This window comes from Sceloporus undulatus, chromosome 1 (assembly GCF_019175285.1).
Source record: "Sceloporus undulatus isolate JIND9_A2432 ecotype Alabama chromosome 1, SceUnd_v1.1, whole genome shotgun sequence".
Classification (NCBI taxonomy): domain Eukaryota; kingdom Metazoa; phylum Chordata; class Lepidosauria; order Squamata; family Phrynosomatidae; genus Sceloporus; species Sceloporus undulatus.
The window spans coordinates 32,310,228-32,338,030 of record NC_056522.1 but is presented as its reverse complement, the minus strand read 5'-3'; the positions used below and the strand labels follow the sequence as shown (position 1 = coordinate 32,338,030).

At 41.5% G+C, this 27,803-nt stretch overlaps 1 protein-coding gene across 1 annotated transcript; it reads right to left on the bottom strand.

Moving 5' to 3' along the window:
- Positions 1-372: 372 nt before the first annotated feature.
- LOC121919474 (putative nuclease HARBI1) lies at positions 373-27,670 on the bottom strand. Its single transcript, XM_042446105.1, has 2 exons — positions 27,555-27,670; positions 373-1,140 (listed from the first exon to the last, which is right to left on the bottom strand). Exon 2 carries the CDS (start codon positions 1,135-1,137, stop codon positions 436-438), a length of 702 nt encoding a protein of 233 aa, XP_042302039.1. The 5' UTR covers positions 1,138-1,140; positions 27,555-27,670; the 3' UTR covers positions 373-435.
- Between the last annotated feature and the right edge of the window lie 133 nt (positions 27,671-27,803).

Below are 27,803 nucleotides of genomic sequence, written 5' to 3'. Positions count from 1 at the left end.
TCGCAGGGGCATATATGGGCACCTGTGGCAGAGGGCCGTTAGGCTAAGGTGGCTCCAAGCCAATCAAAACTCTCAGAGGAGCAGTTTGAATCTCTCCCCCAATAGATGCCCTCTTGGGTATCCAAATGTTACAATCAAATTGGCCATTAGGAAAGCTAGAATTTGAGGGGAATTGATACTTTGTCAGAGAGGCAATTGGCAGTTGGAGCTGATGTATCTTTCTGAACCAGGAAAACAGGTGCCAGGTGGCCCCTCGATACCCTTTTGTTAGTGTGTGTGTGTGTGTCCCTCGGGCACATTGCTAAAAATGCCCATAGCACACAGCAGGAATGATAGACAGACACAGACTATGAATAAAGGGATACATTTATTCAGATGCTTATGCTATTACACTACAATGTACTCTGGCATCACAGATGGCGCAGAAGCCATGCTTCAGATTCTCCCTGTCAGAAAGAAATCTGCCAGGGCATTCCTCACAGCCATCCCTTCTTTCTGCTTGTTAGTCTCTTCAGCCGCCGTGATTGCTCCCAGGGTGGGCAGCACAAAACGGTGTCTATATCGCATCCCCTCATCCAGGACCCTGCCCTTGGTCTCACAGATGTTGTGCAGAATGGCGCATGAGGCAAGGATGGGCACCACGTTCTCATCTGCCACCAGCAGTGGGGCAGTGAGACAGCGCCATCTCACCTTCAGTCTGCCAAATGACCTCTCCACAGCCCCCCTCACATGATTCAGCTTCTTGTTGAACAGCTTCTGTTTGGGAGTGTGGGGGACCTTGAAGGGCTTCATGAGCCACTTCCGAATGGGGTAGGCAGTGTCAGCCAGTATGAGGGGCCCAATCTGCTGGCCTCTGATGTTGGTGCTGGGGTTCCCTTCCACATAGATGCCAGCCTCCATGGCCTCGAAGATGATAGAATTCCTTGCCACCCTGGCATCGTGGGCTGACCCTGGCCATCCGAGCTCCACATCCATGAACCTTTCTGTGTGGTCGCATGTCCCTTGCAGGATGACAGAATAGGAGCCCTTTCTGTTCACAAAAACGCTCCTCTGCCCCAAGGGAGGTATGATGAGGCAGTGGCACCCGTCTATGAGGCCAACCACTTGTGAGAAGCCTCGCCGACCGAAGGCATCCATAATCTGTGGGGGAGAGGAAGGGGGAGAAGCAAAAGAATTAACAGGACAACTATTTTACAATTGCGCTACTGCACCATAGCAAAAACAGCAAATGTACAGTGAGGGGTGACATTTTACACAGAGTAGCACAGGGCTGCCAAAGATTAAAGAGAAGGTGGTGTGGCTGTCGCTACCTGACGTGTGTTCCCCGGGTACACAGTCCGTGACAGCAGGAGCTTCTTCATGGCCAGGGCAAACTCCACCACAATTTCCCCCATGGTGGCAATGCCAGCCCCAAACAGCGCTGAGGTCACAGCATGGCTGGATTTGTGTGCCAGTGTAAAGATGCCCATGGCCACTGTCTTATCCACTGGGATGGCTCTCCTCATCACTGTGTCTGACTTCTCCAGTTCTGGATACAGGATGCCCACTAGCCTGTGGAAGAGAGCACGGGGCATTCGGAAGTAATACCTCCATTGCTCGTCAGACCACATGCATGTGACGATCTCGTCCCACCACTCTTCTGATCTAGGGACCTTCCACCAGCGGCAAATCCGCCCCACTTGGGCCATGGCCATGGCACCACCAGCAACACCCTGCTGAACTGCTATGGCAGCCACTGCAGCCCTTGGCTCTTCTGCGTCATCATCACTGCTGCTGTCATCCAAGTCTGCAGCTGTTATTGAAGTGGATGATGGGACCTCCATTACAGTGGCAGTAGGGGCAGAGGGGGCAGCGGTGGCAGTGGCGACAGCTGTGGCTGTGCATTGCAGGTTCAGTAAGAGCGCGGGGAAAAAAGGAAAGGAGGCATCCATGATGCTGATGGCACTCGCACTGCGCAAGCAGACAAGGATACCAACACCAGCTGATCACTTGGCAGGAGTTCACCTATGTTCTTGGGTAGGGTGGGGATAAAGTTTAAAGGGGCCTAGGCCCTTTAACTGTGCACATGCGCAATCTGCAGCCAGCAAAAGAGAAATTGACAGCCGGTGCTTAACCAGCGCAGCTGCACAGTCGGCAGCTGGCAAAAGAAAAAAAAGCCGCGTTCACGGCCGCCCATGCGGTGGCTCCCTCTCTCTTTAGGGCATCCTGCAAGGCAGCGATACGGAAGCTGAGGGTAAGAAACGGCCCCAGGTGAAGCGTCTTCACTCCCCCCAGTATAGAAACCTCATCCACCTTTGCCACGCCCCCCAGGGCGGATGGTTTGGATGCTCCGTATTCAGGGGAAGACACCCTCAAGACCTCCTCCCCTGACCGTCTGTAACGTGCCTTAATTTGTTATTTTGGGGACTTTTTCATAACATTCCCCAGTTGGTTTTGAAGATACATTTTGAGCTGGTTTTTTCCCCAAAAATTTGGTACCATTTTAAAAAAAAAGAGTCATAATACCATGAGTAACACAAAGAGTTACCAACAATATTTACGAACAAGTTACTTCAGGAACATTTGTAATGAATTTAATGACATGTTACTTTTTCAAAGTCATTTTCCAAGCCCTGTTCAAAATAAGATGCTTTTCTTTTCTTTTCTTTTTTCACCCATCAGTCCAAATCCAGTTGTTAGAACCAGGCTACTGCCACACTGCAGTATTATTGCAGCTTGAAATTGTTTTAATTGTTATAGTTCAGTCTTATGGAATCAAAGAAGATTAAATATCTCACAAAAATACAAATCCAAGAATTCCATAGCATTGAGCCATAGTATTTAAAGTGGTGCCAGATTGAATTAATTCTGCAGTGTAGATGTGGCACCAGCTAGTGTGGATGCATAAAAACTTTTCTAGGGCCTTGTCTGCATGGACCAAAAGGCCTGTTTCCCCTACTTTCTGGTGTGTTCCTGTTTACACAATGCATGTCCCAAATCTCAGTTCTGGTGCCAGCAATCCAGATGACATCTGACATGTTCCACACCAGGACGAGGGATACAACAATGCTAACAGAGTAAAAAAACTTACTTGTTGTTCCAGATCTCCCAGGAAGATCTGGAGGTCTCTGTTGCCACACCATGGCAGCTGTCTGCATAGGTGACCCACTAGGCCGGCCAGTTCATCTGCCACCAGAATGGGTCACTTATTCTGAAATCAGAATGAGGTGTCCAGCCATGTGATCATCACTGGGTGACTTCTTCTGATCTCAGAAGTGAATGATTCACAATGGTGGTGGATGCAACAAACAGCCCAGTAGGACACACTTGAAGTAGCTGCTGTGGTGCAGAAATGGATGCCAAAGTAAGAGGGATAAGTAGGAGTAGCTGTGGGGCCAGATACTGCAGATTGCCCCTAGACTATCCTGGATCATGGTACAAAGAAGCCCTAATTTTATAGTCTTCTCTATTTGATACTAACCAATGGTTTTGCTCACCTTCCTAAATATCTTCTTTGTAACTTCAGGACCATGTTTTCTTTTAGTTTAATCATAGAGTTTTGAAAGTTCAAAATGCTTTTAGTGCTTTAGTCGTCCTACTTCCTGTCACAAGGCTCTTCGTGCTTCAGAATTGTGTTTGTTGGTTTGTTTGTTTAAAACAGGAATCAAACACAGCCTACCAAGGTCATATTTGCATCCCAAATCCATCCATTCCATCATCTCTCCACAGCACGGGCAGCAGAACATTCTCAAGAGATGAAGTGATTGCACACAATCAAGATTGAGAGGTAAGTATTTGTATGGGGCAGCAAACTGCATTTATAGTAACAAGGAAATCCTCTTTCAGTGTGTGTGTGTGTGTGTGGTTACATCCCCTTGATAATTGCTTGGGGTCATGCAGAGGTTACTGCTGTGATTCTTTAAGTCCTTGAGTCTGTTGCTTTCAAGTCATTTCCAACTTATGGTGCCCCTAAGGTGACCTTATCATGGGGTTTTCTTGGCAAGAACTTTGAATTCCACCCAACAGACAGACTGCTAACCTGCTATTGTTTAAGTGGCCAATGCCTTTGAAATGAAAGAAATATAACTTTGAGTCTAGATGCACTTATGTTCCAAAAGGTTGGTTTTCTCTTTCAGGTCACTGCCTCCTTCCTTTTAGTCATCTCTTTGACAATTTAAATATTAGATTATCTTGGCTAACTATTACAAAATGAGGGAATTTTATACACAATTACTAGTGCTAAGAGCAGTGGGATAAGGATGTTGTGGGATGGAGGTTCCCAGTTCATTCTTCAAAATTGGGCATGTTGGTTAGAATTAATGGAACATTTTGTCCAATAATACTAGGGTGTTTATCAGACCAGCTCTTAAAGAGGTACTATTCCAGTGTGACTCCTCTAGCTGCCTCCTGTTGCATGCTGGGATTGGCAGTTTTAAGGAGGGGTATTTAGAATTCTCAGGCAGAGAAGTTCAGCTCCTTAAAACTGCCAATCCCAGCATGCAACAGGAGGCTGCTAGAGGAGTCACACTGGAATAGTACCTCTTTAAGAGCATAGTGTGATAAACATCTGGGAGAGCAGATGTTTCTCCATCCCTACCATAGGCGAACCAAGAGCTGGGGAAAAGGAAGGAGGAGCTGAGCTTAAAAGTCAGATGTTGAAACTACATAGAAACATAGCAGAGTCAACAAGACCTAAGGCATCTTTAGACATTACCCAGTTGGATCCCATTGAGTCCAACCCTTGCTCAGAGCTTTAGCTGGAGATCCTACAATGAACATGGTGATGGACGTGATGGACTATGAGGCTTCTTCCAACGATATGATTTCAATCATTCTATGAGAACATTCATAGGCAAATGAGGGAGTAGAGCATTCCTGCTACCATGCACCTGGCCTAGCTTAACCATGTGGAAGAGCATGACACTGAGGGTGGCGGACTATCTTCTTTGAAGGTCTTTAAACCAGTTGGATGGCTATCTCTTTAGAATGCTTCAGCTGTGTATTGGACTGTATTGGACTTGTGGTCCCTTCCAACTCTATGATTCTTTATAGCAGGGATTCCCAAACTTTGGTCCGCCATGTGTTTTGAACTTCAACTCCCAGAAGCCCCAGCAAGCTTGACCAACAGACAGGAAATCTGGGATCTGGAAGAGCAATGTTTGGGAACCACTGCTTTACAGGATACTGATATTTATATAACCAAATATTTTATAATGTGTTTTTAAAATTGACGTTAGTGTGCTTATGAACTTTGTTCATAACAATGAACTTTGTTTAACAGTCTTGTAATATTATCACCTGTTGCCATCTTATGGCTATATACATTCCCCTATGAAAGTGGCTGGACATTATTGTCTGATGCAGAACATCTGATTGGAGCTCAAAGTTAAGAGGCACCGTGTTGTGCATGTAGGGCCATTGTGCATGTTCATTCAGTTGTGCATTGAGGTGAACATTCAGGGTTGCATTCAAGTATGGAACTTTGCCATTTAAGACGTTTGGCACAATGGGTGTGTCAGTTTAAGAATCAGTTCAGATCTGTTCCATTCTGAGAGTTGTCAGTTGGAATTCAGGCCAGTGTACCTTACCAGAATTCATAGGGGAAGAAGATTAATTGTATAAGAGAGGTTTAAAAGAATAAAGGAACAGTTTAGGATTGAAAGACTGAATAAGAATTAACTTGTATCTATTAAAGTACTGTGACCACTGTAACCATACGATCCGTGAAACATTCTTGGAAAGATACAATCTTAACACATGTTTATAAATAAAATTAATGTTTATTTGCTTCCAGAAGAGTATTGTCCTGAGTGAATTTATAACAATAACTTCACAGACAACACACTTCCAAAGATAAAACTCATGAGAGAAGGACACTCCAACCCTAATTCGTTTCAATGAAAGTGCATTAAGAGTGTAAGTGAGGCAAGTGTCTGTGACCAAGAGGTTTTAGGATGTTTATGAAGTGAAAAGATACCTCAAAGCATTGATGGGGAAAGGGCCTTAGTCAGATGCAGTTTTTGTTGTTAGACAATCCTGATATAGATCTCAGCTCTAATGTTTATTTTTATAGCAACAGTAATAGCAAGTACATTTCTATACTGCTTGTATGTTTTAAAATTGCTGTTGTTGCTGTAAGCTGTCTTGAGTTCCAGCTCAAGACAGTGAGGGTGAGCTAGAAATCAATTATATGCATATACACACATGAACAGAATATCATTTGTTCTCTCTCTCTCTTATATATGTGTGTGGGGGTGTGTGTGCCATTTTGCTGCCACTGAACTGACATTTATCAGTTGAGCCAATAAATGTAGTGGTAGTAGTCTCACTGAATGCCACCCTGTGGGTCACATGTTGCCTCCTTTGTTCAGTGGGACTATGGCCTGTTACAGACTGCCAAAATAAAGCTGCTTCGGGGCTCTTTGGAGGTATGCTGTTTAAATGATGCATGCATCCTAAGAATCTGGAAGCTGCACCAAAGCTGCACTCCAGTGCTTAGGAATGGAGTGTGGCTTTGGTGCGACCTCCGAACTCTTAGGACCCATGCATCATTTAAACAGCATACCTCCAAAGAGACTCGAAGCAGCTTTATTTTGGCAGTCTGTAACAGGCCTATGAAGAGGTACAATTAAGTAGTACTTTTTTGGTAATGGATCTTTTAAAGTCTTTGGCCTGTTACAGAGAGGCCAAAATAAAGCTGCTTCGAGTCACTTTGGAGGTATGGTATTTCAATGATGCATGCGTCTTAAGAGTCCAAAAGCCGCACCAAAGTCACGCTCCGGTCCTAAGGACTGGAGTGCAGCTTTGGTGTGGCTTTTGGACTCTTAGGACTCATGCATCATTAAAATACCATACCTCCAAAGTGACTCGAAGCAGCTTTATTTTGGCCTGTCTGTAACAGGCCTTTCTTTGACCAATGTTTGATCTATGTAGTTTCTTTAGTTCATTTATACCTTGCACTTGTGGTTAAGGGGTGTGTGTGTGTGTAATGAATTGTTGTCATTTTGCATTTTTGCTCTTTAGTGGAATGACAAACTTGATTTGGCTTTGCTGCAAATGTTTCTTTCTCCTTTTGACATAGGAAAGAAAGGTGATATTAGTGAACCTGAAGTGGAATTTGTTGCCAGGAATTTAAAAAAGCAAACACCCACAAACCTGCCTCTTCTCATTTTTTCATTTATCTCCCTTCCTAAGGGTTTGAAATTTCAAAGAGATATCTTGCTTTGATTTAGATTCCAAAATGATCATAATTTTATGGAGACTGGCAGGCCATGGTATACTGGTTTAAGTTTTGGACTATGGCTCTGGAGACCAGGGTTCAGTTCTCAGCTCAACCATGAAACCCACTGGGTGACTTTAGGGAAGTCACACTCTCTCGGCCTCAGAGGAAGGCAATTGCAAACCTCCTCTGATCAAATCTTGGCAAGAAAACTCCATGATAGGTTTTATGGTTGTTATTATTATTATTATTATATTTTATTTATAAAGCACTGTAAATTTGCCATGAATCAGAAATGACTTGAAGGCACACAACAACAGATCCAGGCAGGCATTCTATGGGATTCAGTGGCATACTGGTACTGGAAAAAAGGGGCTGGGGCAAAAATGTTCACAGATTTTCTATAAATACATTGACAGTTACAGAATATTGATGGAACTGTCTTTTTTGTTGTCTTATATTGGTTGTTTTACAGTGGTTTTGATACCACAGACACAGGAAAGTACATACAGACATACACATCACTTCCCCATAAGAAGATTCACACTTTATTGTGTGCCAGTTAATTCTGGAGGTACGTTTCCACCTACTCATGGTGAACAGTAGCACTTTTTCCTTTGTGCAGAAGCCAAGGCTGCATCTACACTGCAGAATTAATGCAGTTTGACACTGCTTTAACTGCCATGGCTAAATGCTATGGGATTGTGGGATTTGTCATTGTGAGATATTTTAGCCTTTTCTCTCAGAGAGCTCTGCACATCCCAGGATTCCATAAGATGGAGGCATGACAGTTAAAGCAATGTCAATCTGCATTAATTCTGTAATATGGCAGCAGTCTAAGTTAGTAAACCTACACAAAATTGGCAATCCTTTCTGATTGAGGTTGTATGTAGTTATAAGCAAAGCTCTCCTCCTCTTAGAGTCATCTCATTCATTTCAATGCAAGAGCAGAGCAGATCTGCTTTGCTCATTGAAATGAGTGGAGGTAAGGAAAGAGAGGATACATTTGTGGGTAAAGGAGTGCCAGACATCTAGACTGTGTGGAGCCATGCTCACAAGTCTTTTCACACTAAACATTGTATATTCAACCAGATGCAATATTGTCTTACATCCCACAGTGTAAATAAAGCCACTCCTTCAATCCACACTGTAACTGGACAGTTAATTAGCTTTATATCCCACCTTTCCCCACAAAAATCAGGCTTGCATCCTTCCGAGGTCGCTAAAATGAGTACCCAGACTGTTGGGGGCAAATTAGCTTACTTGCTAATTAGCTTACTTGCTGTTCACCGCTATGATCTTTGGAATAGCGGTATATAAATAAAAAAAATGGGATTCATGGTGTTGTCCCAAATTAGAATAGACACAATGTAGCTAAATTAATAACATTAAATTATATTTAAGCTGTCAATAACATTATAACAATATAATTAAATGATAACACAGGCCTGCAATGAAAAACATCTTTCTTCATTATTGTAGCTCTTTTTAATGTATTTCTGGGTGCTGCATTCAAAAACACAATAAAAATGTTGTGCCACACTCAGTTCTTTCACAAATTTGATATTTTTATCAATTCAGTTTTTATTCAATTTGATTATGTGCAGACTCTGATGTCCATTTTTTTGTACTTTTGAATTGATTTTTTTGTTTCCTGTTAGCAAATTAAAGTCACATATGCAACATTAAAGCAAGTTGTGAAAAAATTGCACATGATGTAGCAAATCTGAGCTCATTTTTAGATTTAAATACCAAATTCCCATGAATTTAGCATACATTTTAAAAAGGTTTTTATGACCCTCCATTTTGCAGGCCTGTGTAATTGAAAAATGTCTTATCAAAGACATTAACAAAAATCCCATTCCAAGTATCACATTCAGTTGAAAATATGAAAGGGGCTCATGTAACAAACTTTCATTCTCACACTGAATGAAACTGATTCATGCTTCTCATGTTTCATGTTTCTATAGTACATCTTGTGCAGCTTTGGACTTGTAAGCCTCCAAACATCCCCTAATATATTTATTAATCCTATTATAGTGTGATATAACATTAGGTACAAGCTCTTTGGACCAATGGAAGTTTCTGAGCACTTTTCAAAGGCAGCCTCACATACAGGGCATTACAGAAATCCAAATAGGATGTAGTCAAGGCATGTGCCAGTGCCATCCAGCATGAATGCAGCTGGTACACTAGCTTCAACTTTGCAAATGGACTTCTGCTCACCAGTGAAGCCTGGACCTTTTGCTCAGGGTTGAATCCAGGATTATGTCTCTTCAGGGCTGAATCCCTATTGTTTGATTTGTCTTTTGATTTACCAGGAGCACATCTGCCTTGTATGAATTAAACTTCAATTTGTTGGCCCTCTTCCAATACAGAATGGCCAATAGTAAGAGCATGGTAGTTGTAGTGCACCAGTAAAAGGCACAGACATAACCAAGTATTTTTTTGGCTTTTCTTCAATTCTTATCTTTGAAACAGAACTGGGTATGAGTAGATGCTTGTGGTACATATTTGTTTGAAAAGAATTTGAGTTGGGATGTGACTGGTGAGATGCCCTCCCATCTCTACAAGCGACATGGAATTCCAGCTGTTCATGATTTAGACAGAATTTCTAAATCTAACTACTGGTAGAATGCCAACTTATTCTGAACTTCATTTCTAACACAACATTAAAAAAAACTAATTGGGGTCAAATTAAAGTTATAATCATTGGAGTGCTCTAAAACTAGAGCCTCTGGAAACTGTAACTTCTTAACTTTTCTGATTAATTCTGGAAAATATTAGCTAACAGTGTTTTATTATTGATTTGGTGCATCTATGAATGGCACTGTTTCAGCCCAGTTGATTAATATAAAGCACTTGGTTGTACTTTATATAAAATAGGCTAAAATAGGCTTACCGTATATATTTGTGTACAAGTCAAACTCATGTCAAGGGACCGTTTTAGGGTAAAAATCATGGATTTTGATATGACCCATGGGTAAGTTGAGGGTAAAACTTGGGGGGCTATAACAAAGGATGGAAAGGGTAAAACACCACATCCGTCCTTTCTTCTCCAGACCTCTCCTGATCACGTAACACCAGTTCCCCGATGCTAGAGGAGAGATTTTAACATCAGATTGGGGAGGAAAGGAAATGGCATTAAATGGGGTGTTTCTTTGATGGGAAGAGAAGGTTTCCAGATCAGATTGGGAAACTCTTTGACATCCACACACAAAACCTCCTGTCTCCAGGCAGAAAGAGTGGAGAAGAGTGGGGCATCAGGCATGCTTGTTTCAGGACCTTTCTAAGCAGAATTAGTGCACTGATCTGTATATAAATTGACCCAGGATTTTATGGTCAATTTTGGGACATAAATGGTAAGTACTTGCACTTGAGCTTAACTGAAGTTAATAGGAGCATGAATCCTGTTACCTGTTCCTTCCTTTTGAATGAACTATTCTGAGACTAAAGCAGCATCTCAAGGCCTAACTACACCAGGGGTCCAGTTCATATTGTGGAATTAGAACACTATTATTCCACTTTAACTGTTATGGTTCCATCCTATGCAATCCTGTTACCGGTAGTTTGGTGAGGCACTAGAGTGCTCTGGCTGAGAATTCTAAATGCCTTTTCCTAAAATTCCAATAGCATAGAGCCATAGCAGTTAAGGTGGAACAATAGTGCTATAATTCTGTAGGACTTTATCACACCAGCCTGTTCTCTCAAAGCAAGTACATTGTTGAAACAAACAGAAGCAAGCGTTGTTGTTTTTAACTGCCTTCAAGTTGACTTAGACTCATGATGACACTGTAGATGAGACATCTCCAAGACTTCCTGTTTTCCACTGCTCTCCTTAGGTCCTGTAAATTCATACTCATGAGCTCCTTAATAGAGCCTATCCATCTAGCATGCAGTCTTTCTCTCTTTTTGCTTCCCTCAGCATTTCCTATCATTATTGTCTTTTCTAACAAGCCATGCCTTCTCATGATGTCGCCATACTATGACAGATTTCAGGCTTGATCTGTTCAAGAATCCATTTGCTTGTCTCTTTGCCTGTCCCTGATATTCTCAACACTCTTCTCCAGAACCGCATCTCAGATGAATTGGTTTTCGTCTCATCCCCTTTCTTCACTGTCCAGTTCCCACATCCATACATGATAATGGGGAATACAATGGCTTGTACAATTCTAATTTTAGTGCTCAATTGTATAACTTTACTCTTTAGGATCTTTTCTAGTTATTTCAACACTGCTCTTTCAATTCCTAGTCTTCTTCTGATTTCTTGACTGCTGTCTCCTTCCTGATCAATGTTTAATACAAGGTATGGAAATTCAGGGGAGGGCAACAATAGCCTCTTGTTCTGAGTAAAGGAACATCATGACTATCAGATGTGGTAGCACTCCCATGTCCTTAAGAGCCATCATACCTGTTTGAAATTGATCACTACCACTCTTCTTTGCAATTGTGCTATTATGCTGCTTTGGTGATCCATGATCACTCTTCCACACTCCCTGGCTAACCCTGCCTTCTTCCCAGTGTATGTCTTAACCAGTACATACGTGCCTTTCAAAAGTCAGGCTTTCTTGAAACTGCCCCTCTAAAGGTCAATCTAATTTACTGAGTTTTCTCCTTTCTGATGCAATGGTCTACTTTCTAGCATGGGCCTTAGGCACTGACTTCTCCCACTACCCCTTCCATTCTCTTCTTCCTCTCTCCCTGATCATTTTCTCACTGATGGAATGTTTGCATCTTTTGCATGATGTGCCAGGGAACCTAGAGGGTACTAGGATCTGGGCAGATACCTGCCAGTGTGATGCAGTAGTAAAAAAAAGCCAATGTAATTCTAGGATGAAATGACAAGAAGGTGATGTCCAAAATGATTGAAGTAATGTAAAGTCGAAGGCTTTCATGGCCAGCATCCATGGTTTTTTGGGGGGGGGGGGGGGTTGGGCTACGTGGCCATGTTCTAGAAAAATTTTCTTCCTGATGTTTCGCCAGCATCTGTGGCTGGCATTCTCTGAAGATGCCAGCCACAGATGCTGGCAAAATGCCAGGAAGAAAATTTTCTAGAACATGGCCACATAGCTCAAAAAATCCACAAAAAAACCATGATTGAAGTAAGAACACCACTTTATTCTGCTTTGGTCACACCTCACACCTGGAATATTTTGTCCATTTCTGGGGACCAGAGTTCAAGGATATTGGAGTCTGTTCAGGGGAGGGCAACTAGAATCATCCAGTCCAACCCCCCTGCAATGCAGGAAATCACAATCAAGGATTCTAGATCAGATCATTAAACAGAGAGTCTGTAATCATTTAGAAGGTAATTCCACAATCACAAAAAGTCAACATGGGCCCCATACAGACAGGCCAAAATAAAGCTGCTTTGGGTCATTTGAAGGTATGCTGTTTAAATGATGCATGCATACTAGGAATCCAGAATCTGCACCAAAGCTCATTCTTTGAGAATGAGAAAGCTTTTTTAAAATATATTTACTAAAATGTTAAGCGTTCCTTCAGTTTCAATATTATACCTGTAATCAGTTACTTTTAAAAGGAACTTTCTAAGGTCTTTAGAAACATTTTGGCAGGAATTCATGAATAAAGGACTTTACAGCCCATGGAAAGTTTAAAATACACTTTCATGTATTTTACATGAAGCATGATTTTTTGAAAAATTGCTTCTTATTGCAAAAGAATGGTTCAGTAGCACAAGATCAGGAAATCCTTTCTTTACAATGGCAACTTTGTAATGGCCACAGACCAAGCCAAAATTACATTATGACTCACTCATGAGGCATTTTAACTTCTTCTTCTTTTATTTTCTTAAATGTCTGGAGTTTGAGTCATCCAGTACTCAGTCAACATTCCTTTCAGGCAAAAATCTTTTTTATTTTATTCCTATTTTATTTAAATGGCTTATTTTAGGCAGTTGAAAGTGAAGAAGAGCATCCAAAGGTCAGTGCTAGGTAAACTTATTTAAAAAAAATAATGTGGTGCATTTGTGTGGTATTCATTAAATTTACTGTCAGCTTGTCACTACACATTTTCCACTGCTCATAGGAAGCCTTTGAAGGCGAAGGACATTCTTTTTGAGAAAAAGAGAGGTATGTGCTAATCATAAACTGTTGGTCCAACATGCCTAAGACTGAAATCAATCTTCATGGCCAAGTTTTTTACTCAGTTCATCTCTCTCAGGGGAGGGAAAAACTTTAATAATTTGCTTCATTGCTCACAGTCAGTAGGATCTCAGAATCAATTCAGGCATCACAACATTCCTACTGCAAAGGAATATAAATGCTTGTTGTTGTTAACTGACTTCAAGTCAACTTCAGCTTACAGTGACCCTATGAATAAGAGCCCTCCAAGTCACCCTGTCATTGACAGCACTGCACAGCTCTTGCAGACTCAGGGCCATGGCTTTCTGAATCTATCCACCTGTAATGCAATCTTCTTCTTTTCCTAGCGCCTTCTACCTCATGAAGCATTATCGTTTTTTATCATGAGTCATGTCTCCTCATGGTATGGCCAAAGTACCACAGGCTCAGTTTAGTCATCTTGGCTTCTAAGGAGAGCTCAGGCCAGAATTGTTCTAGGACACATTTATTTATCTTTTTAGCAATCCACAGCATTGTATCTCAAATGAATTCATTCTTTTTTCTATCCACTTTCTTCACAGTCTAGGTTTCACAACCATACATAGATACTGGAATTATAATGGCATGGATCATCCTAATTTTAGTATTCAGTGATATATATGTTTACACTTCAGGAGCTTATCTACTTCCTTTATAGTGGCCCTTCCAAGTCCTAGGATTGCAACCCATATGAAATACCAAATGTATATTTCAGAGATAAATATTTTTTTCATAAGAACTATGATTGATCAAACCAAAGGCCTATATAGTTTGGCCAACCAGATACCTGTGGAAAAGCCACAACAAAGTATCTATGTATGGTTGTGAAACCTAGACTGTGAAGAAAGTGGACAGAAAAAGAATTGTGAGTTCAAGACCAGCAAAAGGGCTCAAGTTCGACTCAGGCTTGCATCCTTCTGAGGTCGCTAAAATGAGTACCCAGATTGTTGGGGGCAAATTAGTTTACAGTTGTAAACCACTTAGATACTGCTTAGGCGGTATGAAGCGGTATATAAATGAAGCTTGTTTAAGAATTCAACAGCATCTTTTCATTCATGTTCCACATCAACTGAAATATACAGTTGTGCTCCAACTATGGTGGTCTTAGCAAATATACATCATGACCAACAGTCCCTGATAGCCCTTTCATGAGCTTGGTGCTTATTAGCCAGTTCCATAATTTAAATGTGTGTTATGTAAAAAAGTACTCTCTCCCCACAACCCTACAAAAAAGACCAGTATACCAAATTTTCTTCACCACATTTGTGTATGTAATGGTCATACTTCTGTCATATCATGAGAAAGAATGACTCATTGGGAAAGACAATAATGCTAGGAAAGGCGGAGGAATGTAGAAAGAGAGAAAGGCCACATGCTAAATGGATGGATTCGATTAAGTTGCTCATGGACATGAATTAGGTAGAGCAGTGGAACATAGGGAGTCCTGAAGATGTCTCTTCCACATGGCAGTTAACAAATAACAATGGCCACCATTAGCTCCTCCTGTATTATTTTAGTTCCAGGGCATTGTGGAGAATGCAAAATTTGCTAGGGCTGTCATTTATAGCAATAGCAATTACATTTCTGTACTACTTACAACAACAACAACAACAATTTTTACTTATATACTGCCTTTCCAAAGGATCAAGGTGGTTTACAAAATTACATGAACAAATACATAAAATACACAAACAATTTACGTAAGCAAACACATAAAATACCTACACAATACTTAATGTATACAAACTAAAATTCTATCCTTCATCCCTTAACTAAAATACAATCATCAATTCCAATTTAAATTCATTAAATATTTAAAATAGATAAACTTAAAATAAGCAAGTTATCAGTGCACTTAAGGATTCCCTACGTGGTTTATAATGGCGGGATACACACCGCCATTTAGTACGTATAGGATACGTACTAGGGTTAGGAAGGGGCGGTGCTTCCGCACCCCCCTAACCCTAGTACGTATCCTATATGTACAAGATGGCGGCGCCCCTTCTACATGGGCGCCGCCATCTTTACGTACTGGACGCACAGCGTCCAGACGTGTCGCGGCGCCTATGACGTCGCGAGTCCGCGCCAGGCGCCTCGTGACGTCATGGAGGCGCCGCAAAAAGAAGCTCCGAAATGGAGCTTCTTTTTTGCTCCGCGCGGGAGCCGCGCGGTTTGGCTGCTGCGGCTCCCGCGTGGAGCAAACAACGCCGAAGGAGGACCGCCGCAAAGCGGCGGTTTGTATCCCGCCAATGTGTAAACCAATTGCCCCCAACAAGCTAGATACTCATTTTTGCAACCTTGGAAGGATGCCAGGCTGAGTTGACTCTGGGCCCCTGAGTGGGATTGAACTCACAACCTTGTAGTTTATGAGTCAGTGGCTGCAGTACAGGTATATCATAGAATTAAAGAGTTAAAAGAGACCTGTGTGCTGCAGGTGTGCAGCCTCTGTTTGGAAACACTCCGAGGTAGCATGTTTCACTGTTGAACAGCTCTTACTGTCAGGAATTATTTCTAATGTTGAGGTGGAATCTCTTTTCCTGTAGTTGCTCCATCCTTTATATGATATCCCTTCAAATATTTAAACAAGGCTATCATATCACTTCTTAACCTTCTCTTCTCTAGATTAAACATACCCACTCCCTAAGTCGCTCTTCATAGGGCATGAATTTTCCCAAGAAAATGCCCCCCTCAAAGGGATTTTCCCAAGAATAGTTTAGCAGACAAGAAAATTCTAAAAGCCCATAGAGAGATCACAGCAGGACAGGAGGTGGAGCATAGAAAGTATTATTAATACCGTGCACAAAATCTTCTTCTCTAGACAAGCTTTGTTCATGCATCTCAGCCTGCATACCAGAACATGGCATCCTTACAACCTCTCAACTAAGGATGAAAAGAAATTATGTTAGACATGACAGTCTCAGTGAGATTTCATACCTTTAGAGACCTGGTGCCAAATAATATGTACCTTGCACTGAGGATCCATACATTTGTCAAGTTTTACAGGGTGTTTCTAAGCAATAAAATATACACAAAATGGCTGCATGTTGTAAACTGAATAGCTAAAATGTGCTACATAAATTGTTTGTGAAAATAAATGCACAAATATAGAAAATGTAGTCAGGTTGTATGAATTTCAGTACAAGAAGAAAACATAAAGTCTCATAAGCTGCTATGAAATAAAGAGAGGAAGAAAATGCTGGTGGGATTCTGAGAAACTCATGAAAATGAGACCGAGTGATTTTTGCCTCACTGCTCTTGTCTCAGAGGCACACTGGCACTAGAATCTTTAACATCCTCAAGTCAACTCTGCTTTGAGTTGGAACCAAGCCACTGGAAAAACCACTGGTAGGGCAACTAATTTGCCAAAGGTTGAGTCATACAATCCCACCATGAAACTAGAGAGGATGTTTTCACCAGGTTTTCTTGAAGTGGTTTGTTCTGATTCATGCTGGCTCTGGAGCCTTGCGCAATAGCGTCAGTTGAAAAGAGCTTGATTATAAATAATAAGCACATATTTCCCAAAGGAGCTGAGTTCCTTCATGAAGTAGTGGTATAACTTTACTGAGACTCCATTTTAGATTCAAGTGATAAGAAAGGCCTGCCTTTCAACAGTTTTCATGGCATTTCACGGGCTAGCAAAAGCCTTCCCTTATCTCGGACAAATGGGCTGTTTTTATCAGATAGTTTTTATACAATGCCTCTGTTATATTTGCTTCAACTATCTGGTTTTATAATCTTGTATTGGTTTTTCATATTTAGTTGCTTTGAATTGATATTAGCCCCACCCTACACTGAGCAATGCATAAGCAACAGGAAGACAGGATATTCATTGTCTTAAAAATAATAACATATAAAATATTGATTTTAAGACTGGGTGTGGGATGAAGAGATGTGGTTTTGTAAAACATCTGCAACCAGACATCAGGATGAAGACATAGAAGGACAGAGCAGAGCTTGGAAAACTTATTGCTTTGGATTGCAACTTCTGGAAACCTCCAGTTAGTGTGGAGCTGTAATCCAAAAAGCTATTTCACTCATACTATGGGGGATGTTGCATTAAGGCAACTTTGAGAACTGGAAATTGAAGAAAGCTGATAGAAAGAAAATCAACCTAGTCAAAAAGACTAACAAATATCTTTTGGAAGCCAGGATAACTGAATTGAGGCTATCATATTTTGGACACATCATGAGAAGGCATCTCATTAGAAAAAGCAACAATGCTAGGAAAGGTGGAAGGCAATAGAAAGAGAGGAAGACTACACAGCAGATGGTTAAACTAAATCAGGGAGGTCATGGGCCTGAACCTGCAGGAGCTGAGCAAAGAAATTAAGAACAGGGGGTCCTGGAGGTTTCTCATTCACAGGATCACAATGAGTCGGGGTTGACTCAAAGGCAATTAACAACAAACAAGAAACATTTAGCCACTTGCATTTTTTTTAACTTTAATTTATAACTTGTCTTTTGTTACCACAATCAAAGTGGCGTACACTATGATGTTGTGTACCTTCAGGTTGCCTCTGACTTATGGTGACCCTAAGGTGACCCTTGCAAAGGATTTTCTTGGCAAGATTTTTTCAGAAGGGGTTTGCCTTTGCCTTCCTCTGATTCTGAGACACTGTGACTGCCCAAGATCACCCATTGGATTTCCATAGCCGAGTGGGGATTTGAACCCTGGTCTCCCATTGTCCTGGCTCTATGCTCAAACCATCACATCATGCTGGCTCCTATATTTCTAACAATGTACCTTCCAATACCTCACAGATCAAACCTTGCATACACATGAACAAACAGCATCAGAATGTGGCTAAGATGGAAAAAGTTATAAATGAGGAAAAACACACAAGCTAGGAGAGGCTGCAGCAGTTTGCTTTTGTTTGAATAGTGAAAAGAGGGAGTTCCACTTCTTCTCTCCTTTCCCCTCTTCTGAGTTAATTGAGTTCAAATTACTTTTGCACTTTGGACTCAGTTTGTAGCAACTTAAGTAATTTGAGGACAAAGAGGGAGAGAAAGAGGGACAGAAACTGGGATGTTTTTAAAAAATGGGAAGACAGAGGATTAATTGGGGCCATCACCACCAAACTGGGACAGTTAGAGGGTATGTAATTCTGTCATTCTGTATATAAAATCTGTGAGTGGTTTAGAGATATAAACAAAGCAGAAAAATTATCAAGATGGTTTGAAACATAAGATAGAAGGGGTAAGTTATGTTCCCCTCTCAAAGCTTGGAGAGTTACATTTTGGACAACACCTCCCAGAATTCTTCACATTGCAAGGCTGCTTCCCCACTGACAGCCCTGAAGCCATAACTGTTGTAATACACTTATAACTGACTACTGATGGTTATTGAGATACGGTTATTGAAATACAGTGGATCCTTGTTATACGCTGGGGTTTGGTTCCAAGATCCCCCGTGTATAACAAAATCTGTGTATGCTCAAGTCCCATTAACTATAATGACATAGAAAAATTGTGTCCCTAATAAAAAATGGAACATCAAGGTAAATTTATACTTTTTTGGAACATTTTCAAACCGTGTATGCTTAAATCCGTGTATAAAAAATCCGTGTATAAGAAGGGCCGACTGTACAGCTATTGTTGCTTTAACTGGCTGGATGAAATACGCTCTCACCACTCAGAGTTTGTGTATATTGTTTAGTTTCACTTTTAAACAGTCGCCAATTAATCACAGTTTTACTTTTTTTGTTAAATATGCTATTTATTCATGGTCAGAACAATAAAATGTCCAGACATTTTAAGCCTTTAAACAGACTAACTGCAAACAAATATGCATGCACCAAAACCTGAATATTTCTAAATTATTAAGAGAAGTGTACAATAAGCTACTCCTGATTAGGAAATGATGAGACAGCTGGCAGCCATAGGTATACATGAAATAATTTCTAAGCACATTTGGAAAAAACAAATTCATCTCTGTGAATGAAATACCAGAACTGTACATGTGCAATGTTTGGGTTTTTGTTTTTTTAATGAAAGCAGTTGGTTTATTGGATAACAAAAAAGTTAAGGTCATATTAGAGGAGGATATAGAAATTGCAGAGATCAGGAATAAATTCTGCTAGTTGGTTTTCACTGTAGAAGGTGTATGACAGATACCTGAATTGAAATTTTAAAGAAGATGCTAAAGAACTAAGGAGGACAAGTGAGACAAGGAAGCACATTTTACATCTTATTGACAAACTAAAAACAAACAAATTGTTGGTATAGATGCTGTTCATATGAGACTTCTTGAGGAACTCAGATGTATAATTGCAGATTTTCTTTTTAAACATATGTTTACTTACATAACTAAGGGGCTGGACAGATTGGTATAAAGGGGCAGCAAGACGCCACCCCTTTCTACCCCGAAAGCAGGCTGCAGCAACCACACACGGTGGCCTGCGCACAGCTCAAAAAGAAACCTCCACGGTGTGAAGAAGATGACGGCCAGCCATGAAAAATGGCATCCCCTGATAACCTGCAAAGCTTTCGGCCCCATACGCTGAAGAAATACAAGTCCTAAGAAATTCATCTTTTTCAAAAGCAGCCTTCTAGCCCTTGTCATAGAGACTAGATGTCACAGGAGATTTGAAAACAAATCTTAAAAGATGGAGGTATTACAGGGAAATATCAGGCTGTGAGGCTGTGATCAGTCTATGAGATGATCAGGCTGTGAGAGATCAGTGACCTATGAAATTCCTTCCTCCACCCCATGATTCGCAGAAAAATAAATTATTCAAGTAAAGAAAAAATCATGGAGTTGCATATTTTTCATGATGAATGCTTGTCTTAGAATTCCACTTTTGTCCTCACAGAATCTGGGTTACTAAGCCAGAGAATTTTGATGTGTGTGTGTGTGTATGTGTATAGAGTCCAGCCTGTATATATGTTACAAAAACAGAGCCAAGCAGCTCCATACTGGGCAGCCAGAGATCTGTTTCAGCCACGTTGAAAAGCTGTAAATAATTACTGGGTGGAATTTCAGCTGAATAGTATGTCTGAAAAAACTCAGCTAGCCACACTTGCAAACAACTTAATGCAACACTGATGCTGCACCATGTTGCATCCAAAACAGAGATGACAAGACATATATTTTCTGATATACTGAATCTGCAGTTTCTTAAACAGATTTCCCTGGACAAAAATGCAATGATAATGATCCTACAGGAAACAGGTGTTTGGGGGGTGGGGGGAAGCCATGGAATTAAAAGGGGAAGAGTGAGCTGAATTTGGGCCCAAGCAATGAAAGACAATGGAATGGTTCTATTTCTATACTTAAGAAAGCAGATGTGTGAGCTGGGATATTTTCCACATGTGCTTAAAAGAAGAAATGGCTTCAGATTTCTAGGTAGCTGTGCCATACAGACCGGCTGAAATATCACAAGGTGGTTTTAAGTATATACTTAATAGAAAGCAGAGAAGGCTGAAAATAACTCTCTGATACCAGGCTGAGATATTTCTAATGCTCTGCAGAACCTATGAGACTGAATGATCTTTCTTCAATGTGATCCCATTTTCATTATATGTCTGAATATGAGTTACTGGGGATCACATAGCTGAAGCGAGGGGTGGAGGTCAGACAACCACAGACATAAGGGGGGGGGGGAGCACCCTTGTAGATATCACCAGTGGAAAGGAGAAGCCAAGCAAAGTCAGACACACATTCTAGACTTTAGGAGAGCAGATTTCAGTAAACTTAGAGTAGTACTGAGGGTTATCCCTGGTCAGGAATACGAAAAGAGAAGGGAGTTCAGGATGGATGGGAGTTTTTCAAAAGGGAGATACTGAAGGCACAATTCAAAACAGTTCCAATGAGGAAGAAAAATGGGAGGTGTCTCAAGAAACCAGGATGGATGACTAAAGAACTTTCAACTGAGCTAGATTTAAGCATGTATAAGAAATGGAAAAAGGAGGAAATCACCAAAAAGGAATTCAAAGGTGCTTTACAGACCGGTCTGCCAGCGCTGGTGTTTGCTGCACCAGGGAACCACAGCGGACAAACCGCACGATTCTCTGGCGCAGCAAAAAGAACCCTCAAAAAGTGGGTTCTTTTTGCGGCACGGTTATGATGCCGCAAGGTGCTAATGGCTAAGCATCCGTTACATAAAAATGGCAGCGCCCATGTAGAATGGGCGCCACCATTTTGTACGTGTTCGGCACATACTAGGGTTAGGGGCATCTGGAAAGGACGCCCCTTCCTAACCCTAGTATGTGCCAAGCACGTACTTTTTGGTGGTGTGGAACCCGCCAAAGAAATAGCAAGCACATGTAAGGGTAAAGTCAGAAAAGCTAAAGCGCAGAATGAACTCAGGCTTGCTAGAGAGGTTAAGAACAATAAAAAGGTTTTTTTTGGATATGCCCACAGCAAAAGGAAGAATAAGGTAGTAGTAGGGCCACTGTGTGGAGAAGATGACAAAATGCTAACAGAGGACAGAGAAAAGGTAGAATTACTCAACACCTTCTTTGCCTCAGTGTTCTCAGAAAAGGGTGCTCAACCTGAGGAAAATTGAGCAGAGGACAGAATAGGGGAAATTCAGCCCATAATAAGTAAAGAGATAGTACAGGAATACCTTATTAATCTAAATGAATTTAAGTCTCCAGGACCAGATGAACTACATCCAAGAGTATTAAAAGAACTGGCAAATGTACTATTAGAGCCATTGACAATAATCTTTGAGAACTTCTGGAGAACAGGAGAAGTCCCAGCAAACTGGAGGAGGGCCAACGTTGTCCCCATCTTCAAATAGGGAAAAAAGAGGATCCCAACAATTATGATCCAGTTAGTCTGACATCAATACCAGGAAAAATTCTGGAGCAGATCATTAAACAGAGAGTCTGTGAACATCTAGAAGGCAATGCCATAATCACAAAAAGTCAACATGGGTTTCAGAGAAAGAAGTCATGCCAGACAAATCTTATCTCTTTCTTTGATAAAAGTACCAGCTTGGAAGATGAAGGGAATGCTGTGGTTATAGTATATCGTGATTTCAGTAAGGCCTTTGACAAGGTTTCCCAAGACATTCTTGAAAACAAGTTTGTAAAAAGTGGGCTAGACAAAGTAACTGTTACATGAATTTGTAATTGATTGACTGACCGAACCCAAAGGGTGCTTAACAATGGCTCCTTTACATCCTGGAGAGAAGTTACCAGTCAGGTCCCACAAGGCTCTGTCCTGGGCTCAGTACTATTCAACATCTTTATCAATGACTTGGATGACAGAATTGGGGGTATACTTATCACATTTGCAGCTCCAGCTTGTCAACATCCTTTTTGAATTGGGTTGCCCAGAACTGGACATAATATTCCAGGTGAGGCCTGACCAAAGCAGAATAGAGTGGCACTATTACTTCCCTTGATCTAGACACTATACTTCTATGGATGTAGTCTAGAATCGTATTGACCTTTTTTAGCTGCCACATCACACTGTTGACTCACGTTCAACTTGTGGTCTCCTAGGATTCCTAGATTCCTTTCACATATGTATAGTCTCATTAAGCCAGGTGTCATCCATCCTATATCTATGCATTTCATCCCCCCCCCCAGTGCAGTACCTTACATTTCTCTGTGTTGAAATTAATTTTGTTATCTTATTCCAGATTAAGTAGGTTTTCTGGTAGCCCCCCTCCAATTTAATTGAGTGTATTGAGAATGCATGTGAACAACAGAGGGGCCATTCACATTACCTTTTACACTGGTTTTGAAATAGATTCATCCACGTGAAGTTCATATTGGGCCCGATTCTGTCACAATCCATGTCAAGGCTTGCACAAGGAAAATCCCCTTACCCCGGGGTATCCAGAATCGGGCTAAAATCTGTCTTTTCTCAAAAGACCTGGGTTCTGCAAAATATGAACTTGCCCTCGATCATGTTTGGGGCAAATTCAGGGAGGGATTAAGGTCAGAGGGTGGGCAGAGGTCAGAGCATTCCCTCCCCTCATCGGAGGGGAGGGGGAGGAGGACGAGGAAAGAGCCGAAGGAAAAAGGGGAATGGCAAAGAGTGACAGGAGGCTAAAAGGGGAAATCAGGATGACTGACGGGGGCTGCAAAGGGCTGTCAGAGGGAGGGGGAGTGGAGAAAGTGATGGAGGAGGAGGAGGAGGAAGGAGCCCTGGGAAGAAGGGAGCCATGGAGGGAATCCTATAATGGACCAGGAGGAGGAGGATGAAGGAGCCAGGGCAGCTCAGAGGGAAGTGAGGGTCGGAAGGAAGGAGGAGGATTGCCCAGGGAAATAGGGCTGTGGGGCCAAGTTGGGGGATGCAGGGAAATGGATGCAGCAGAAGCAGCCTCTTTTGACAATTTATGTGCATGATTTTTTTGGGTGCTTGCTTGTTCTACTTTCATTTCCTCTTGCTCCTGGATTATTATTATTATTATTATTTGTGTTATATGCGGATGCTACAGTCAGAATGCCTGTGCTGCATTTCCCTTTTATTCCCAATTGATTCCATGGGTCAGTTGGAACTGACAGGTCACTCTCTCTCAGCCTCAGTGGAAGGCAATGGCAAAGCTCCACTAGCAGGAGGAAAAGGGTCAGGTCAGGTCAAAGGCAGGGCACGAACGGAGCTCCCATCAAGCACCTTCCCCCCCCCCCTTTTTTATTTTTTAAAATTATTTTTGACAAAATATGCGCATGTTTTTTTTTCTTGAGGCAGATATATATAGATAGAACGTGGCTAGCTGCTTGTTCACTTTCCCTTCTATTTGCTGGCTTCCAGCAAAGGGGAAATGTTGCAAATGGGCTAGACTTTTTTTCCTTTGCAAATCAATCCTACAATTCGAATGTTACATTTGTTGCTCTTGTAAATTAGGCAATTGGCAAAACGATACATGCTTTTGCAAAGAATTCAGGGTAGCCCTGAATTGCTTTTAAAAGCAAAAAAGAATGCATGATAATCGCATCCTTTTCTGGCATTTCCGAGGTGATGAAATTATTATTATTATTATTATTATTATTATTATTACATGTGTAAGAGGCATTCTGGGGTGGCAAGCAGTGGGGGATACAGGATGCATTAACTTGCATTTTGGGGTTGAAAATGGGGCCAAGGGCAGATCATAACCTGCACTGACCCAAATGCCCCCCCACACACACACACAAAAGAGATTTTAAATTTTGACAAAATGTACACACTTTGAGGCACTTTGTGCATGGCTCTTTTAAAAAAAGGAGGGGGGAACCACACTTCCGATGCCCCTACAAACGTCACCTATGATGATTGCTTGATTGACAGCAGGCACCTTCAAGTTAAAGCCGATAAGACATTCGGGTTAAAATGCCCCTCAAATCTAGTGGGCACTCGCTAACGGAGAGATTCAGGGGAGGGGCATCCGGATCTACCCAGTTCCACCCACGTTAAATGAGCCAGTGGGAATGGGGCCAGAGATTCAACCCAAATTCATCCTGGATTAATTTCACAGTGTGAATAACCTCCATGTCCTGTCCAGTGAGGCAGCCCAGAATAATGTGGTTTATAGTACTGAAAGTAATTGAGAGGTCCAGAAGAACTAACAGAGACACATCCCCTCTGTGTAGTTCCTGGTGTAGGCCATCCACCAAGGCAACTAAAGCTCTCTCTAGTCCATAGCCAGTCCTGATTGAAATGGACGTAGACAATTCATTTCATCCAGGAACCCCTGTAGATGGGAGGCCACCACTTATTACAAAACATTCACATTTTTCCTGCACACATTTGAAAGGCACATTCCCTCCCACCAGACTAAAGCATATGAATGAAATCCAATTGTTATTCCCAATTTGAGTAGATTTATTGAATCCATAGTACTTAGGTTTCCGAATATTGGCTTACCAAGTTTCTGTTAATTCAGTGGGCCTGTTCTAATTGAGACTAAATTGTATTTAATCCAATTCATGCATATTCCAGATGAACATGTTTTTCCCCCCATGGACATTTTTCAAACATGTTTTTTATTGTGCAAGACACTTCATGAGCAAGTAAATTTAGAGATTTTCATCTGCAAACTGTTTCTGTCTTTGTTTCTGAGATGTGAACAAGACAAGCTCATATAAATTTATGGACCTAACTTGTTTGAGAATCCATTCCTCGATGTAACGGGAACTCTTTCACAGAGCAATCCCACTGCTCAGCAACATGCTTGGTAAACATGCTGCTCAAACTCTCAGCCTCTGATTTAGGCCATAGGGGAAAGATGAAAGGAAAAATTTATGGGTCACCAGGCTAAGCTGCCTCTCTACTTCCTTCCTGCAGAGCCAGGCTTCCTGTTACTGTCACGGTAGGAAGATTAAAGTTATGTTGGCTCAGTGACCTGGCCTTTAGACTCTATGGCAGAGAAGGAGTTATGTGGTTTAGAGCCTAGGTTTCAAATGGTGGCACATGCTCCCCCAGAAGGGCATGACAGTTTGTCAAGTAGGGTGCCCAACCTCAATCAGTGATTAGCACACCCTCCAGAGAGAGGAGGTGTTTGGAATGGTTTGCCATTGTCCTCCTCAACATCATAACAAATGGCAGGGAGTGAGAGAGGTAGAGGAGGAAGTGTGTATCACGATTTGGTGGAGAGGATGGGGCTGGGGCTCAGGCTGCAGCTGGTATGTGGGGAGGTTGATGGTGGTGGTTTGAGAGGAGGTTGAAGCAAAGGTTGCTGACCCAATTCCATCCAACACACAAGCTTCAGGAGGGAGAGGAGTGGCAATTGCAGCCCCAACTGCTTACTGAGGCCGACTGCTGTCTCCACATTCACAGAGCATCTGGCTTCATGAAGTGTTTAGCCTCTTTGACTACTGCTGCCTCAATCATTTTTCCTGATGCCCACACTTCAGGAGAAATGGTTGGATGAACAGTCACTTATTGCCCCAATGATTTCTCTGGACATGCATGCTTTGGAAGAGATGGTTTGAGTAACTGTCAGTCACAACCGCAACCATTTCTCTAAAGTGAGGATAGACTCTAAAATTTTAGTGCTCTACAATGAAGAAGAGACCCTGTCTAAATGAGGGAGCGTTAGAATCCAAATATCCTTAAATGAGAGGTAAAACATAGACTAAATATATGCACATTACAAAACAAAATATTCTAATTCATATACTACAGTGTGGTGACATACACATGAAGATGTAAAGAGGGGCCATGGGAAATGTCTGAGGGCCACTGGTTTAGAAGGCTCTTGCAAGTAAGAATATAAGAGCTCTAATCATCAGGTAGGCTCAGTCACATCTGGTTTTTGGGAGCCATGGTCCCTGGCAATCTCACTAGTAAAAGCAGAGCTTGGAGAAAATACTTTTTGGAAGACAGCTCTCAGAATCCTCCAACTGGGATTCAACTCCCAGGAGACCTATCCCCAGTAATTCAACAAAAACTTGGGATGCAGATAGTCATATAATTTTTTCTTGCAGGCAAACATAAATAATTTTACCATTTTTTCAACTCACTACAAGGAAGTCATTGTCGGGGGAAAACAGTTTTCAATTATTCTTTGCAGTTCAATATTTATTCCATGCCAATATATATATATATATATATATATATATATATATATATATATATATATATATATGGATGTGGTTTTATGTACATTAAAAAAAATTCTATGCAGGAAACTTGCTTTCTGTGCAGAAGTGCTGTTTTCTATGTAAAAAGACTCACATACACTTTTGTGCAGAATAAATCTTGAGCTCACATTCTCCTCACCAGGGTTTCCAGATACTCAAGAAACCCATTTTTCAAAACTTTTTTAAAAAATATTTTAAAATATTATTTCCATCCTTACCAAAGACATCTATTTGTCAATGTGATGATCCCTGGGGTCCAAGCAGCCACATAGCCACCCTGTTCTTGGCCCTTAGCCCCAGTGGATCCCTTTAATTTCCCCTAGAGTCTTCTGGGTCTCTGTTCCTGCTCCCTGCTGAGCTGAATGAGACCCCTTGAGATCTTCTAGTCAAGCTGCCACCACCCAGTGAATCTCCAATGAATTCCCCTTAGCACACACTGGGACTTGCTAAGGACATAAGTTCCTTCCCTTGCTAACCTGAGCAAGCAGTAACCGAGCTAAGGCACATATACAGTACAGAGACAGCAGATACTTTTAAAGAAAGGTATTTATTCTAAGTAGACAGAATAGAGTGATAAGGTATCATTCATGCAAAGCCTCCTTGCCCTGCAGGTATAGAATGCATAGTTACAAGATGTTCATTTCAGGCAAGCCAAAAGATAAACATAACAAAAGCCTAGATGCACTACCTAACACATTTTCTAAGCTACTCACACAGAGATAGGATTTGCAGTCCTTGATGAGTGTTTGGATGCAAGGGGCTGGCCCTCATTGCCAAGTTCCAACTGCATCCCTTGAGCCTGCCTTTTGGCACAGGCTCAACAGCTGGGCTCCCAAAACAAAAAGACAAAAGATCACATGGCCTCAGAGGCCTTTTAAAGACCTCTGATGGAAGGTTCTTGAAAAACCCAGTCCAGCTCTACTGATTGGCCAGTTGGGCCTTAGGTCAGCTATGATGTAAGC